This window comes from Strigops habroptila, chromosome 1 (genome assembly GCF_004027225.2).
Source record: "Strigops habroptila isolate Jane chromosome 1, bStrHab1.2.pri, whole genome shotgun sequence".
In the NCBI taxonomy this organism is placed as follows: Eukaryota; Metazoa; Chordata; class Aves; order Psittaciformes; family Psittacidae; genus Strigops; species Strigops habroptila.
Genome location: NC_044277.2, coordinates 51,563,227 through 51,580,766, shown reverse-complemented (window position 1 = coordinate 51,580,766; position 17,540 = coordinate 51,563,227). Strand labels below are relative to the sequence as shown.

The 17,540-nt window shown below is 40.4% G+C and overlaps 1 protein-coding gene across 1 annotated transcript; it reads right to left on the bottom strand.

Moving 5' to 3' along the window:
• Nucleotides 1-16,154: 16,154 nt before the first annotated feature.
• Nucleotides 16,155-17,199, bottom strand: LRRC30 (leucine rich repeat containing 30). Its single transcript, XM_030496015.1, is given in 2 exon segments — nucleotides 16,155-17,114; nucleotides 17,116-17,199. Coding segments are annotated over 2 exon segments (1,044 nt in total).
• Nucleotides 17,200-17,540: the final 341 nt, after the last annotated feature.

Sequence of the window (17,540 nt, the reverse complement as noted above, 5' to 3'; positions counted from 1 at the left end):
TTGAGATTGCTTTCGTAGTTGTCGTCGTTTAAAGATTAATTTTGAGCTAAATGCAGCCAGAAACAAACCAAAAGGGCAACACTTCTTGCCTAAAGAGGATGAACATTTCTGTGCTAAGGAGCAATCCTGCACTTCTGGGAAAACTGAAGGGAGGACCTAACGACAGGTCTTTCATTCTCTAAATCTCTCATGTCGATTAACTCCTACAACAAACAAAGGACCGAACATTTACAGGGTGACAAGAGGGCACCACAGACTTTCAGGATTTCACACCAAAGTAGTAGTTCCTATACTTTCCATTGTCCTATCAGCCAGGAAGCTCCTGCACCCACAGTCATATATGTTCCTGATTCAGCCAGTCCATTGCCTCCATGTGCATCCTCAAGGATTATGTTTTATCATTCTTGCCTCAAGTTTTATTTAGATTTAAAATTCTGGAAGACATGTGGGCTTCAGAGGGACACAAAAATCCATCTATCTTAAATTGCTGTGGCTCAAATATGCTTCTAGCTCAAAGATATAAGGGAAAAGTGATGAGGAAGGTAGTACTTTCAGTAATTCTTGTGCCTACGCATCTAGACCGAATCTATGCTAAATTTTACTGCATCACCCTGTAAAAAACTAAGAGCACAAAGGGACTCTGCAAAAGTATGATGGACAGAAAGGTTTGTCTCAGAATGGCAGCAGTACATGATTATGGTTTTCCTCAACAACAGAAGGTGGAAAGAACTCGACTTCCACAGCATAGGCATAACTTCAGTTACCAAAACAGGATTTAGTGCCTAATTTAAAAACTGTGACTGACATTGGCACTCAACAGCCACTTAATCCTGGTGGCACCTTTACCAAGTACCTCCTTTTTGACCCAAAGTGCTGGGAAGCTGGGGTCCAAAGATTAGAAATGCCTCAAGAACATGAGGGGATCCAGGATCTCAAGTCAGGCTTGCTTTGATATTGTAAAGAAAGTCACTTCTTTCTCTACTATTCCACCACTTCCACAGGAAGAGGTAAAAATAGGTAAGAACAATCTCAGCCTGGGGGGAAGGTTTCCTACTTCTCAGACAAATACAAAGTACATGCCAGCACCCATACCTCATGTTTCTCTGATGTTCCAGAGAAAAACAGTGATCCATATCCAGCTCAAGCACAAGAGAAATGTGGGTCACTAGCCTCAGACAAGCATCCTACCTGTCAGACCCAGGGGCACAGCAGATCTTGCCTGCAATTCTGGTTCAGGCAACACGACCTGCGTTGGGTGCTGTGATTCAGACATTCCGCTGTGCTTAGGGTTTCCTATTAACTGCACTAGGCATCTCCCATTCCCTTTGTGGGATATTCACCTCCCTGATCTCAAACACCAGACTCTTTTTTTGCAGAAACAGTTCCAAATGGTGGGGTTTGGTTTCCACACAGGTGGCCAGGCACCTCAGAGGGACATATCTGGGCACCAAGCCTGTGCTTTTTAACAGGGCAGAATCTTGTTTAGATAAGCATTTGCCAGGATAGACAGACAGCAGTTGCAATTCCTCAGTTATCTTTTTTTAATGACTAAATCTCCAATAAGTTTCCAGTTGCCTTGATGCTGGTTGATTTTAGTAGCAGCTTTCAGCAGCTTTCAGGATAGGATTGCATTAAAAAGCCAGCTCATGCATATGCAGCTAGTAGTAAATAAACAAGTGTCTAATTAAAACACATCTAGGAAAGTCTAAACTAATTTAACATCTAAATGACTGATGATAAAGTGGTAAGGGAAACCCAGAAATATTAGCCTTTTAAAAAACTGTTTGGCATAAGAATTGTAAAATGAATGGAGATAAGTATCAAGGCATCTAGCATGAAAAAAAAGAAAAATAAAAGAAAAATATCACTGAGACAAAGTTACAGAAAGAGATAAAAGTCTGTGTGTGCTGCAAGTGAAAAGACATGGCAGAAACGTGCTCAGCTTCCCCAACATGCTATTAACATCTGAGAAAAACACCACTGAAATGTTACAAACTAATTAAATTGGGCGTACAAGGGAACCAATAGGAATAAATTATTATGCTAATGTAAGATTTTCCCTACATAAAGCAACTGCCAGGAGTTAGTGTGGTGTTAAGCAAGGAGTGGGATGGAGGTGGGGCTGCCCAGGAGGAGATGCTTGCACCAAGGGACCCTGGTGCTGCAGTGTCGTGCTCAGGTGTGGATGGACCTGATCACAGAGAATGGGGTAAAATCCCACAGAAGGAGGGAGGGTAAGAAGGAAAAATATACCTGGGACTTCCTACAAAGACTAAAAAGAGAAGCTGATACAGGACTGCTAAAGCAACAGTGCCATCTGCCGCATATTCCGCTGTGAAAGCAAGCTCTGCTCTGCTGCAGAGACAGCAGCAAATCTGAGAGCCCCCATGCAGCACTGAGCTCAGGAGCGCAGGGTGAAACCCAGCCTTTCCTCCGGCCCAGCCTTTGTTTCCTAAATGTGTATACAGGCTTCCTGAAAAAACATTTCTGTTTCACAAGTGCCCATTAAAAACAGATTTTCTCTCTCGGCATACCAGGACCCCGTGCTCAGGCAGTTGAGAAGGATCGGTCCACTATAAAGCAGTCCATCAGAGAGACATGTATTGTGAATGTGTAAGCAACCAAATGGCTTCTGTCCAGTCTCTTTTCTATGAGGCATTTCTGTCACCTTGTAAAAGGGCTTTGTGTTGCTCGTGGAAATCTGATGTCGGTTTCGATCCATATTTTTATACACAGTTCTTTTCGCAGTGTTCATTACATCTCTGAATACCTTTATACATTATATTATCTGAGGCAATTATAACAGAAAAGTCTAATCAATACTATGATTTTTTATAATGCCTGTCATCATAGCTGTCAAAACTCATTTCTAAAGATTGAACCTGACAGAACCTATAAAATACAGGTGTAGCCACTCCATGAACAATTCTGATGGATTTAAGTCCGTAATCCATGCACCCATGTTTATGCAGGTAATATTTTTTAGCCTTTACTCAAGCACGCTTACTTTTTAAAAGAGTTTCCTACAAACATGTCCAGGACAGTGTAGGAATGGAGTTTTGATAAAGTGATTCCTTGCCATATAACGTCCTTCTGGATGCTCAACTTACTCCCTAAGGACATTTTGCAGGATGGATAGTCTAACATCATGAGCCCAGGCGGTGTTGTATTTAATAGGTCCCATTTAAAAAAAAAAAATCCCATACTAGGACATTCCTCTTCAGAAACCATGTAGGAAAAAGACTGTTCTTGACATACTTCAGCATCTACTCATTTTCCTCATTAGACCATTGCTCAGGCACCTATTCATTTTGCACGTGCTACAGAATTCCTGCAATTTGTCTGCTGTAGGTGTTGAACTTCAGTTTCCTATTAATTTGCGGACTTCCAAGCTGTCCTCTATGTCCTTTGCTACTGTTCCTAGACTCATTAACGGTGCATGGAGGCAAGGCTTTTGGGACTAGACGGTGTGGGATTCTGGGGCAACAGATGCTCTGGTGGTAACACAGAGACGTTTCATATTGCAGACCTTATCTTAGCAGTCGAGGGTCTAAATCTGAATTTTGGAAAGGGATAAAACTGGTGATGAGGCGTTTGGTTTGAAGAGAGATGAGTTCCAAGAACTGAAGTCAGCTCCTGCATGGGTTCAAAATATGAATCCCAGTCTTTACTGGTAAGGAATGAACACACACTCCATCACTAAAGTACCTGAATCACGGCCTTAGGACACATAGGCTCCATCAAGGATGTATTTCTTGTGACTTTCTTTCTGCCTCTTTTTTGGCTTCTTGGAACTTTATATGATTACTTTAGATTGGAATAGCTATAAGATCTGGAGGCTTCACATTAATTATTAACCTCAGTATCTGACTCCTACATTTTAAGATCTCCTAGTGCTGGCAGTAGCTACCTTGGGAGGGTTGAAATTTATTATAAATCAAACTAATCTATACCGTCTCCTGCTCAGGAAATTGAATCTTGGGAGTTTGTAAGAGTCAACTCAGAGTTGACTGAGACTCCTAACTCACATAGATGAGAGACATTTGCATCGAGATAAGAAAAATCTGTTGATCTGATTCTCATTACAAATCAAATTTAGTCACTCTGGAATTCAATCTACTATATTTAAGTTAGTTAGTGAGACCTTCAAAAATGGAGAGTGGAGACTTTGTTCTTTAAAAATAGATGCAACAAGATTATCTGTTAAAAATAAGAGATACTCATTTTGTGCATATTTAGCCAACAGATACTTATAATCAAAGAGTGATAACAAGTTCCCATTATTTGGTTATGGGCCTTTGCTGGCTGAGGTCCCACAGTGACAATTTTTGAGAGAGTTCTTTGTACTCATGAGCTTAACCAAAAACAAGACTCAGCTCTGTATTTTCCTCCACAGTCAGTGGACTAAACTCATCAAAGTCATGGGGTTAAATTTAGCTCAATATGTCTTTGTTAAAATGTTTATAATGCAAATGGTGGCAGTTCACAAAAGAAGTAGCAGAGAGTCTGTAGACAGATTTGTTTCTTTGTTACCTCACTGAGCAGCTGGAAGGTACCTCCAGAAATAAATGTAATATACGTCTTCTTGTGAGTCTGAAAACACCCCAACCTCCTATTGTGTAAATTCTTGGCCATCCATTTCCAAGATGATGGGCATCTTTGTGCCATGCTTATTAGCTACAGTTGAGAACAGCATTAAAAGCTCATAGGTGCAAGTTATTTTAGCCAGCACAATAAAAACTAAATAAAGTGATGGATGTTCCTTCTGAAGTCAGAAGATTCAGCATTTGCTGTGCCCTACACCTGCTGAAGGAAAGTAGCTGAACTTCAGTGAGGTCTCTGCTGGAAAGGCAGCCGAGGGAACCGCCTCAGGGAAATAAGGAATCACTGTAACCCCTGCCAGAGACCACCAGGCACTGTCTCAGGCACCTTTGTTACAGCAAATGCCTTCAGAGATCCAGTTTGCCTAGAAACAGCTTTCTGCTGCCAGCAGTACTCTAGTTGGAATGAAGGCATCTGACACTGTTGTTGGAGACTTTCGAAGCAGACTGTGGGGGAACTCAGAAAACGGCTGGGGGCTGTATTAAGCTGTTAGCAGTATCTGTATGCTCTGGCTAAACCTGTGTGAGTGCTGTTCCAGCTATTCAAGCTGCCAATGTGCATTGTCAGCAATGGGTTAAATTCTTAGTGCAGACAAGGCTGAAGACATCCACATTTCCCGATTTCCAGCTTTGCGAACACCTTTGACCAGCATCTCAAAGTATGACAGACTGAGAGCATATTAATGAGCAGCTACTTCCCAATGGGAACTGTTAGATCAGCACTTCTTCTCCCCGTGTTGTTTCCTGCTACTATCCTGAGCAGTGACACAGAGGTGCACAAGCAGCTCAAAGACGACTGCAGCAGCATAGGTATCTAAAACAGCCAGGAGGGCTTGGGATACAGAAGCAAATATCCTAACCTTGGAACGATAGCTCTCTTTCATCTCTAGGTGGGGTTATGAATATAGCATTTACTTTTATACCATCAAATAGAAATGATAACATAATGGACTGGCAATTCTGCTGTTATTCCACAGCTACGAAAGCACATAAACTGAAAAGCAAGGGGGATGATTCTTTTGCAGTTAGCCTTAATTCCTCTGCAGATACAGAAGTACAACGGGAAGCCAGAAATGGACCTCTACAACGCCCTGTTTAACCTACGGGAATCTTTCACTAGAGGAAGGGGCAGGCACACCGTGTTGGGAATTATACACAGTGCTAATGATATATTAGACAGGAGTTAATAAGCCTTTCAGGGATTCCTAAATGTATTACTTGTTAATTTAGGAGGTATCATGGGTGCAACTTATGAGGTGGTACTAATTTAGAAGGTATCATGAGTAACTCTCCTTGCTGGAGGGCTGAAACGTAAATCCCATTGTTCAACAGGGAAAACAAAAATGCTCTTTCCATTAAGTCTGTGATCTGTCCTTTGCTTGCCATGGGGAATAGCATAATTTAGAAAGCTGCCTTCTGGAACGTTGAACAATCATGCCTCATCAGTGAGATCTCTAGATTAAAAATATGAACATTTTCACATTAATAGAGGGATTATTATATCTTGTTTAATAATTCATATATTTGACACCGAACAACCATGTAATGAGTATAATGTATTAAAAATGCCTTCCTAGTCATACTATTTGCCTGCTTTTATGTCATAAGGCTCTAACTGCATGTATTCAGTGATAGTGTACAGTGGTTTGATTTATGTTTTGTAGTGTCAGGCTGAGAAAGGACTTCTAAACTGATATGGTGGGTTCAAATCTATCTCTGATTTTCAGGATCCTGAAACAAGAGGTTGTCCTTGGAGGCAGAAGACTTTTTGTACCCTTCCCTTAAATGCAAAACCAATGCAGCACCACCTTCCATGGAGCTGGCTGCACCTTCAAGCACCCAGCAGTAAGCAGCATCATTATTTTCAACCCTGATTGATTCTTTGCAGAATGTGGATAAATTACACTATTATGCTGCTACTGTACCTTACACCATAAGATCCTGCATACACCAGATCCAGCCCTCTTCACTTCTGCATGACTACCATTCCGACTGTACTCAATGAAAGGTGAGGCTTGTAGGGGCAGTTCTCTTGGTTCTGCTTTGTTGGGGTGAGTACCCCATTCAAGGAGAGGCCCCAAACCCCAAATTGCCTGACAGTCATGGCAAGGCAGTGCTGAGCTTCACACCACACATGCACATGAGCTGAGCCAGCCCAAACCAGGCAACCACATTTGTGCTTCTTTACCGGATCCTGTTGTCTTCCTTTTCTTTATCCTACCTTTTTTCCTCCTGTCTCTGTGAACAGTGTGATTGTTACATGTAAATCATGGCTATGCATCCTTACTCCAGCTTCAGACTACAACTTTCAAAGGACTGATACCAAAGAGTAGGAGTGTATTATATACAGGTGAAAGGGAGTGAGGCAGACAGGCATATTTTTACAGAATAAAATGTAAAAAAAAGCAGAAATGGACAGCTAGACATAAATCTCACCACCTACAGCACATGGCAAAATCTGGAGCTAGACAAGAGAATCTATTCCTGCTTTTATGTGTTTCTAAATCATTCTGTAGCAATATGACAACCAGGGGGACCAAAAATTCCTCATTTCCAAAATGCAGGTAACAGAGGCAGTGAATTCATATAGAGTTTCATAGGAAACAAGGGGGACCTCTGGATTATAAGTCAGGTGAGGACAGGACTTCTTGTTTGTTCACAGTTTTGCATAGACTCTTTCCTATGCCTTGAATATTTGCAATAGCCTTTCAGCTGCTGGTTAACATAAATGTCCGTCTTGAATTTTATTGGAGACTGAGTATTTATGAGCTACAGAGGAGCAGAAAAATGCCACTAAGTGCTAAGTATATTCTGCTCTTCCAGCTAGTTAGTGCTTCCTGAGGCTTGTTTGCCATTTTTCACTTATTTTGTTTGGTTTTTTCTTCTTTTTTTTCCTTTTCCCCTTTTTTTGTTGTTGTTATCCCCCTGTGCAGTTGATGAAGACAGGCCTCTGCTAATGATTAACTTGTTTTGGAGGGCAAATTCAGAAAAGGAGCGTTGAACTGGCATCGGTCAAGCCCTCAACTTTAATTAAAAATGTCGAAACTCATTAATAAGAAACAAAGAGGCAAAACAAAAAAGGAAGGAGAGTGGGTAGCAATAGAAAAGAGACAACATAATAAAACAAAGAGAAAGGACAAATGAAAATAAAAAGACAACAGAATTAATGGGAAAATGCAGATAGCTAGTATAGAAGAAACTGTACATCAGCTGCCCCGGCTTCTTTCTAAGGTGACTAGATGCCAGAAATAGCTTCTAAAGTGGCAATTCTTTCCCCCTTACCCCCTTTACATTTATTATTTATTTGATATTTTAAAATATACTGTTGCTGTTATGAACCGTGGCAAGGCAAACATGGGGTATTTCTGCTATGCGTTTGTTGTTGAATATACACACAAACCTAGGTCCTGCTCAGAATAGCCAACTGCTGGTTTGGGGTGTACTAAAGGAAGGGGGGACTGTAGCAGAAATCCCAGTTTGGTGGCTCATCACCCTGGCAACACTGGCAAGAAAAAAAGCAATTTATCTTTATCCAAATCTTGACTATGCTAAAGTGATGTAAATGTGAAAATGACTTACTGAGAAGAGCTATTAGCTTCACAGATAAGGTTTGAAATGTCACTGCTTTGCAACATATTAGCCTAGCCTAAGAACATTAAATAGACTCTCTAATGGACACCTGATACACAAGGGAGAATTCTGAGTCCTTGGTAAATTTCCATATCCTCCCTTAAGGCTAGTCCTTATGAGGATTTGGACATGCTGGATGAATTTTCTCACCCATACACTTTTATATCTGCATGCCAGTCCAAGGCAGATGAACCATCTTAACCACTGTAAATTCATAACTTTGAGCCAAATGAGAAATAAATCAAATCTATCCCTGATGTGGGCTTTGTGAAACTGAAAACTTACCAAGCGTAACTATGGGCTTTCTGTTCTCCAAGCCCTGGGGGATCACCCCCTCTCTCTAGGACTAGCACAGACAATTGAGTGGGAAAACTCTCTGAATTTTTCCATTTGAGCCTTCTAAACATATCTGTGCCAAACTGAGCTCCAAAAGTACTCAGTTTGGCATCAGATCTATACATTTTCTTAGACAGATCAGGCTGTGTAGAATTCATCTTCTTTTCTTATTTGGTGGGCCAAAGAATGCATTTCAAATAGTTCACTGCAAGAGCTACAAAACTTTTAATGACTAACAGAAAATGAATGTACCTCCTTGTATGATTATTGATAAAAAAACCGCAAACGAATCCGAATTCTTCCATATTTTAAATCTCACATTGCTTAGTAAATGTCCCAATGGACTATCTGATATCTAACACTCGGAAACATGCAGAAAAACTAATGTCCTAGAAATTCAAAAGCAATGTAATTTACCACCATGTGTTTCAAATCCTATTTTGAAGCTAAATTACCAGCCTTTTATTTGCAGTGGAATATGTTACTTTTCAGTCAGCTCACACATATTCCTCAGATACAACATGGCAAAGGTTTGTAGAAACCGCCCAAATACCTCTAAGCATATACACACACGAATGCACACACATACACACTCAGAGGGATTTTTCTTTGATGAACTGAATTCAAGGTTAGTATATTTAACTTCATTTGTATGTGGACAGAACACACAAACACCTCATTATTATCTATTCTTTAGAATGTTATTTTCCAACTGGAAAGAGAAGGTAAGTGTGCTGAAAGATATACAGGACCCTTGTGCACGGATAATGCTATGGAAAAGTATTATCTTAACCAAGTCACATTCAATTGACTGAATATCCCAAAGTGAAGTTTTTATTCTTCTGGATTCTTCAGCTCTCCCACCAGTGCCATTCACAGGGCACTATATTTCTCTATGCCAGAGGGACTTGCTTACACAGGCAAACAATTTAGGAACCACTAATAGCCTTTGTTTTCCCTATAGGGGAAATGCAAATACATGCATGGACCAGTACAAACCCCCATATATACAGAGACTTCCATTATGTTTTTAAAAGCAAAAAAGATAAAGAACAAGCAAGGAAAGTATAATGAAAATAACTTTGTTTTCTAGATGGAAGTGATTTTTTACTGTACCAGTTTGCTGTAACTCAGTAAATATATTTTTTTTAGCTGATTTTGGAATGTCATTTCTAAAAACTACAGAGGCTTCTTTTCAATGTGTCCTGCTTACCCTTGTTTTGAGGTGAAGCATTTTAATAGCTAGGGAGAAAGCAAGGGAGAATTTTATGCCATTGAAAGCATTTGGCACAGAATGTTATAGGTGTGTTGGTGTTTTTCTGATGTATCTTCCAACCCTTCTCAGCAAGTCTGAATGTTATACTATATTGAGAGAGGGTGCTTCGTGTCATTTGCATGCATGCTGCAGAGGGAAGGCCAGGCAAAGGGAGGTATTTGTAAGTCAAAGGAAAGTATTTGTACCCTACGGCTTCACTGGCCTTGCTTCAGATGCCTAAATTAGTCTGCAGATGTCCTGGGCTCTTTCTGGCCAGCAAAGAGAGACCCCAGGACAACATGGGGCACTTGAGCAATACTTCTTTCCTGGTGCCTCCCAGGAGTACTGCATCTATCTTTCCCTATCAACCATGGAAACTGTGTCCGGACATTAACCACTGTCTGAAACCTCTAAGGCAGGCACATAAAGTTGGTGTTGTGATCATGGAACCTGTTTTGGGTAGGTTACCCGTCTCATGACCAGTGGTTATGGAGCCTGCCAGCCTCCCCCATCCTGCCCTCCTTGTGTGCGGGTGAGGGATTGGACACTTGGTACATTTTCACACCCACCTGCACCTGTCAACACTGGCTTTGCAGGAGGGGAAAAGCAATTTGTTGTTTCTGTGTATACACCCATGATGCAGAGGCTGGGCATCAGATCCAGCAAAGGCTGGAGCAGCATGTATTTCCCTCAAAGAGTTTTATCAAAAAAATAAAAGAGAAATTTATTATTTTTGTATGTCTGGGAAGTGGAAATTAAAAGAGGCTATCCATCAGTGAACTTATGGCATCTGAAACTCCTCTGAGCCCCAGGAGAACATAAAGCTCTGCCCTTTGCTCTTCTTTTCAGTCTGCCTGGGCAAGCTCACTTTATGCGGCAGCATAATTTGCAGTGACCTTTTCTAAAGCTGTTGCTACACTTCCTGCTTCACTAGAAACCACCTTTTTAGCCATGCATGATGTGACTCCAGATACATGGGAGTATGAATTTCAGGCTTTGTCACTAAACCCTGCAAAGTTATCCAGTATAGTAGGTGGTCATACCAGTGCAGGACACTGTCAATACCACCGGGCTGCAGAAGACAGTGCTGAGGGATGCTTTTTGAAGGCTGGTTGGCCCTTAATGTACCATAGATAAACACATGGAATCAATGGGGGTAGGAGGGTGAAAGAAGAATTTAAAAGTAATATTGTCAGCAGTCTGCTTTTCTCTGGATTGCTGTGAGGGAGAAAAAACATTTCCTATGTAATTCCCACTTTTAGAAAATGTTTATATGAATTTGATTTCCTCTTGGGATATTCAGGGTGTTCAGATAACCTAATACATGTCTAAAGAGGCCTGCTTCAGTGTCTCTTTTTTCGTCTTTCATAATTAATATTCTGCCTCTTTTACTTGTACAGAGGAAGGATTATGCAGTTTTATAAAAGGATTTTCACGCTTACTCCACATATGAGTACTAAAGCGCACCACCGTCCCAATATATCTAAAACTTCATACCCATTTAAACATCTATTGAATTTTTAAATCTTTTTTTTTTCTGCCATATACAAAACGGTAAATGTATATATTCTCATATAAATGCAGGCCCTTCTATATAGTCAGCAGAAGTTTTCCTTTGGCTGTAAGTGTTTCAGTATTTCAGCTCCCACATATGTGGACTATAGAAGCACATGTGATGCAATAGTATGCATATTTTCTTAATATTTTAAAAAACCTTGTATATTGTTAATTTTATGTAATTATTTTCATACCTATTAATTATGCTTAATGGAACTGTGCAAACCAGACTGAAGCACTCCTTGAATCACTCCAGAACTATCATCTGAAGGTTCTGCAGCAAATTTACCCTTGGAAATCAGTGAAACCATACTGACCAGATGATTAGTTCATTTTCCTTGCTTTCTTTCTTTATCTGTCTTTATTTAACTTATTTAGCTCTCATGTGCTGAAGGCCTTAGAAGCTTCTTTTTTCCTTTGGTTAAGGACATAAGCTGAAGCATCAACGATTTTTCTACTGGTGTAAATTATATGCTGTGATATTGTTTTTTCAATGTGCTGGCCTAGCAAAGTAAAGAACATGCTCAGATCTCCCCAGGATCAACGCAATACTTCTTAGATGCATCCTCCTTCACTTAAATGATGACTGTAAAGTTCTTAAAAATTTTAACTGAAAGATATGGTTTCCTGAAGCTACAGCATAGCAATAATAAATTAACTAATTTATATCCAAAAAAAGCTTAATCTGCAGAATGCATATTCTTATAGTAAAAATGCCTAGGAACTGTTCTTGAGTTTGAAAAAAAAAAAAAAGGAATTTTGATGACAATGTAGAAAACTATGGAGAAAATATTGACAAGTTAGGAAAAAAAAAAGTTTACATTTTTCAACCAAAATAATAATCATAACATATTTAATCCAAATTTTACAAGCTTCCATCTGGAATCTGAAGAATTCTGTTTTGAAATGCCACCCCAGTGCATCTTAGAAATAAGTCTTTGTAGTTTCTTGCTGCTTTACTCACACAACAGGCTGGTGTTCCTGGCCAGACTATGTGTCCATGGGTGCCCCATGGGATTGCTGGGACAGTGCAATGGATTTTGGGAAGTCACCAGTCACAAGTGCATGAGGAAGTTTGCCCACATAGCAGGTTTGCCCAGTAAACCCAGAGCAGCAGGTACAACTAATTTCAGCTTTAACTTCCAGTAAGATGGTACAGTAACACTTCAGATGAAAACATTTTCCTTTCAGTCCAAGGCTGAAGTCACGTACTTTGGGTAGGCCAAGAGCCTGAAACCTTCCAGTTTTCAAAGGTTTTGTTTGTTGACTAGACCTGAAACTTTTCACAGAATGCAGCTTTCTTTTCGATTTAAAATAAAAATAGATGGAATCTGTTCACCTCACCAAATGTACCACCAGTGTATTTGATGATAGCTGGGGAACAAATTGTATAGCCCTGTCATACACTACATTTATCCCAATCTTTTGACCCCTGATTATATTCTTTCTACTTTGTTCTTGTGCTTTGCCCTTTGTTTCATCCACATCAAGAATTTTTCTAAGCTCTTTGAGAGCTTCTTTGAGCAGTAACCATAGAAAAGTCACCCTGCCAAGAGAGTGTCCTTTTCCGCAAGTGGATCCCACTTCTTCCATTCCTTTGAAGACCAACACCACCAACAACAATAAAAATAATAGTTACATCAAAATTTATGCTGCTGTGAGGCTTAGGGTGAGAAAACTTCAGTGAGTACTAGAAACAAATATAACGCTCTGTGTACAGTTCTCTGAAATTTTATAAGTCAAAATCGTATCATTTAATATACACACAGAAAGGGTACTGTCATCACATATTATGAGATATGACTACAGTCCCTGCAGTGTTTCAGCTTCTTTATTCCCTGTCGTGTGTACAGCTAATATCAGATGACAATGCTGAGATCCAGCAATTCTTTGCTAATGCCCTGCTCAAAACTAGGGCCAGCGTGTGACATCATGCTTTCTACCTCCCTTCTGTGCCTCTTGATTGCTTTCTCTATCTTGCTCTCTCTCAGATGCAAATACATATATCTTTATTTGTCTCTCATAAATATTTCTATACCTAAACAGTGATATATAGTATTTTTTAAAGGTAGAATTCAGGACACGACCTTTAGTCATGTGAGATCATTTTCTGTATCTCCAAGAAAGATATTTATAAGGGTCTCGATTGAGGAATGAAAGAAAGACTAAAGCAGTTCAGTAGAAATTATCTTCTTAATGGTAAAATCTGAATTATACATTAAAGTACCATTTGTTCAATGAATTTTATTATTCTGTTTAAGAAGGCAAAGACTTTATGTGTTTCGTATGCCTACAAAGGTTTATTAGCTTGAGTAAAAGGTTATTACTATTCAATTGAATAACTGAATTTTAAATTATTGGTATTGCACTTCATATTATATCTGCTTTTCCAGATGCACTTGATTATGTCAAATTTGCCTTTTAATCCCCTGTCTGGAGACCGTTTTCTTGAATCGCGCACATTTTCTCACCCTCTGTAGTGGTATCCTAATGAACACACACAGTCCAGCCTGACATCTTCCATGTAAATGACTGTGCATACCTCTTCTAGTCAGATCACATTGGAGGCTATCTGGTGTCATATAAGCCTGGATACTGATATGTGGAAAATCTTATCAGGTGATTAATGCCATAGGCATCTAATTTTCCTGCAAAGCACTATTGCAGGACTGCAGTGTTTACATGAATGCCAGGCTTAGGGATATGAAACGGACATTTGTAAAAGTTAATAATCTGTGCCTAATCCCCTCCAAGAATTATCTGTTGGTATTTCTATAAATAATGGCAGCTTTGTTTCTTGTCGCTAATTGAATCACATCTTAATTTACTAGACGCGCTCTTCATTTAAAAACTTGGAACTTTGCTATAAATCTCATTGCACGGGTGAAATAAATATGTGTAAAGCTACACATAAAATATCTTTGCATTTGAAACATACGTTAAGTAAAAAGAGTCACAAAATAACTGCTTTGGTGTTTGTTTACTTGCCTTGTTTTTTTGTTTGCTTAACGCTCGAGCAGATGTGCCCTTCGAAAGGTTTCTTGTTTGCTAGAAACGTAAGATTTGTCCTTGACTGCACACTTGGAAACTACGATTCCTGGGCATAACACTGAAATTCTCGATTAAGACAAGAAAAGATACACAAAACAATCCAATATAATAAAATATCAGGGTAGACAGAACCAGAGGGGAATATTCTCTGAGCACCGATTCTTCATTGCTACGTTCAATACTGCACTGATAATATTAGTATGGGCAAAGGTGCTGCATTTGCTTGCATCTACCTATGAATTACATAATTGTTGGCTGTTATCGGGCTGCTTCTACCTCTGCTGAAGTTTTTCCCTCAGCCAGGGGTTGGCCATTAACTTCACTAGAAGCAAGCTCATCCTTCCACAGCATTCCATAATTTCGAGCAAATTATGTTTTAGAAAGTAATCATTGATTCCTGAGATTTGACATAGGGTAGGAAGCGCTTTAAAAGTGGCTTTGAATACTCTTAATTAGCCCAAGAGTTACAGGCTCATTCCTCTTTTATGCTGCCATTACAAGCATTTATCTCAGCTGATTTCAACAGAGTTGCTTCTGTTTTGCACTGGTGTGAGAGAACAAAAAACCCAGGTTGCATAAATTGTTAACAGCTCTTTCATACTGCCTCTTTATTACCAGATAAAACTTTGATGAAGGACACTCACAGAAGATCAATATGAGAAACCACATAAGACCTGAATTTTATGCTACTGGCTGATACTGAAAATCACAGAAACAAGTATTTGGTTTTGAAGCGCTTACTTAAGCCAATGATTAGTTTGATGCTGCTTTTCCTGAAAGAAATATTTCACCTCTAGACAAGTACTGCCTCCTGAGTCAAGTTACTCTATGGCTCGGACTGCAGGGATACAGGAAAGGGAATGGAGTACAGTTGTTCATCTAGTAATGAGCAACTTCATCTGACAGCCTTCATTTGAAGGAGTAAGGACCCATGTTCGTTTCTCTGCTTCATGAGGGTGCTGCTCCTGGCTGACGTGGTGCACTGCTGTCAGCATTCTAGAAGGCTCCGTGGGAAAGGCTGCATGTCTCAGGAAGGGAACTAGGGACTTTGGGAAAGTTTGAGGTCTTCCAAAAAACTGGGAAATCACCTCATCGACAGCGATCTTCACCTGTCTAGCATAGAGCTGTGGGGTAAACAACAAATGGTATTGAACTAGCCAGTAATATACTGTCTGTGAGCTAATATAGCTCAGAATATATTCACTACCGAAAGTAAATTGAACATTTTCCTTGAGATTCACTTAGATAGCAGTGTTTGTTTATATAGTGGTTTATCTGCGCATGAAGAAGTGAGCAGGAGTTAAAGTGCAACTGCAATCACATATAGTAAATCCAATTTATATTAATATTCTTCCAATCTAATAGGTGGAAAATACACATTTCTGCACTTCTAGCAGTCTGACTTAATTTGTTTCTCTCAAAAGAGCAAACATTTTATCACAAGTTTGTTTGGTTTTTCCATTAAAAAAACAAAACAAAACAAAAACAACCCAAAAAACCAAGCACACCAACACTAAAGGTTACAGAGGTGGCTACTTGTAGAAAGTTTACTCTTCACACACTTCATCAAGACCATCATGCTTTACTTGCTTTCCTCCAACCTTTACTAAAGCCATCCAGAGACTTCAACATCCGGGCATTATGAAGTGGAAATGCCAATGCAGGAAAGCGCTCTGATAAGAGTGAGTCTTGATGACAGGCTTAATCCCAAGATTGGCGGAAACTCAGTTCTGCTCCTTTTTATTTCTGAGATAGGTGTAGAGGGCATCCAGCCCCCCCTCGATGACCTCAGGCAGAGGCCGGGACAAAGGGTTGTGGGTGATGTGGAGGCCTTTGTCCATTGGGTTCCATGCAATGCGTGGCAGCTGGTGCAGCAGGTAGAGGTCATCTGGGACAGTCTGTATGGCATTGTAATCAACATTTAGTAATTCCAGAGTGGTGATGAAGCAGAGAGACCGTGGCAGGATGCGTATGTTGTTATTCTCTATGATAAAGATTTGCAGATTGACCAGATACTGGACACTGTCTGCGATGTTTTCAAGCCTGTTGGACCCTAGGTGCAAAAAGTCTAAATTCCTCAGTGCAAAAACACAGAGGGGAATTTGTACAAACCTGTTGTTACTGAGGTTCAGTTTCCTCAGACTTGTCAGGTCGCTGAAGCTCAAAGGCAGTTGAGAGATGCAGTTGTGTGAGAGGCTCAAAACCTCCAGCTTCCTGCACAAGCTGAGCTCTGCTGGCACTTCTGTCAGGCAATTCATATTGACGAACAAGACCTTCAGGTTCCTCAGCAGCCCAATCTCTTTAGGCAGATACTTGAGGCAGTTGCAACCCAAGTTCAGCACTACTAGCCTGTCCAGTTTCCCCAGCGAAGGAGGAATCACCACCAGCTGGTTGTGTGAAAGGTTCAGTTTCTGCACCTCGGGCAGTCCCCACAGGAAGTCAGGTGTGTTGGTCATCCCTTTCATTATAAGGCTCAAGCTGACATAACGCAATCCCTGTTTCAGCAGTGACTTGGGCTCTTTCCCTGAGAGAAGAGCATCTTCCCATGCAGGCAACTTTGGACCTCTCCTCAGAAAACACATGCTTCTTCGCCCCTTGTTCTTTGAGTGTTCAGTTCCCATAACACCCTGGATCCCTCCTGAGAGATAAAGTGAGGTTTTCTTCCCTTGCAAGTGCTTACACCAACAAGCAAATGCCAACAGAGGATGACAGCTTGCAGGAGGCGGGAAAGTCAAAGCAAGGAGACAAGGAGGAGCCTGTGAAGTGCATCTCAGTCCACTGGGGCAGTTTCCATAGCTGCTGAGGGAAAGTTTCACTTCTGGGGGCTTATGCTGGTCTTGGTGCACAGTCTGTAATGAAATACTTGCTCCTGACTTGCGAGCAAACCTGTTCAATTCAAACTGAATGCCACAAGGCAGCTGTCCCTGTCATTTGGCCTGGGCTTTATTGGACAGATATGTATCTTCACTGGAAAAAGGTCACAAGGATGCTGTATATAACTTCACCATGTCAGCTTTCTTGGCTATCTGGTTCATACCATGGCTACAGGACAATTAACAAGGGTGACTTCAAAAAACAAACAAGCAAGCTATCGAAGAAAACAAGCAAAC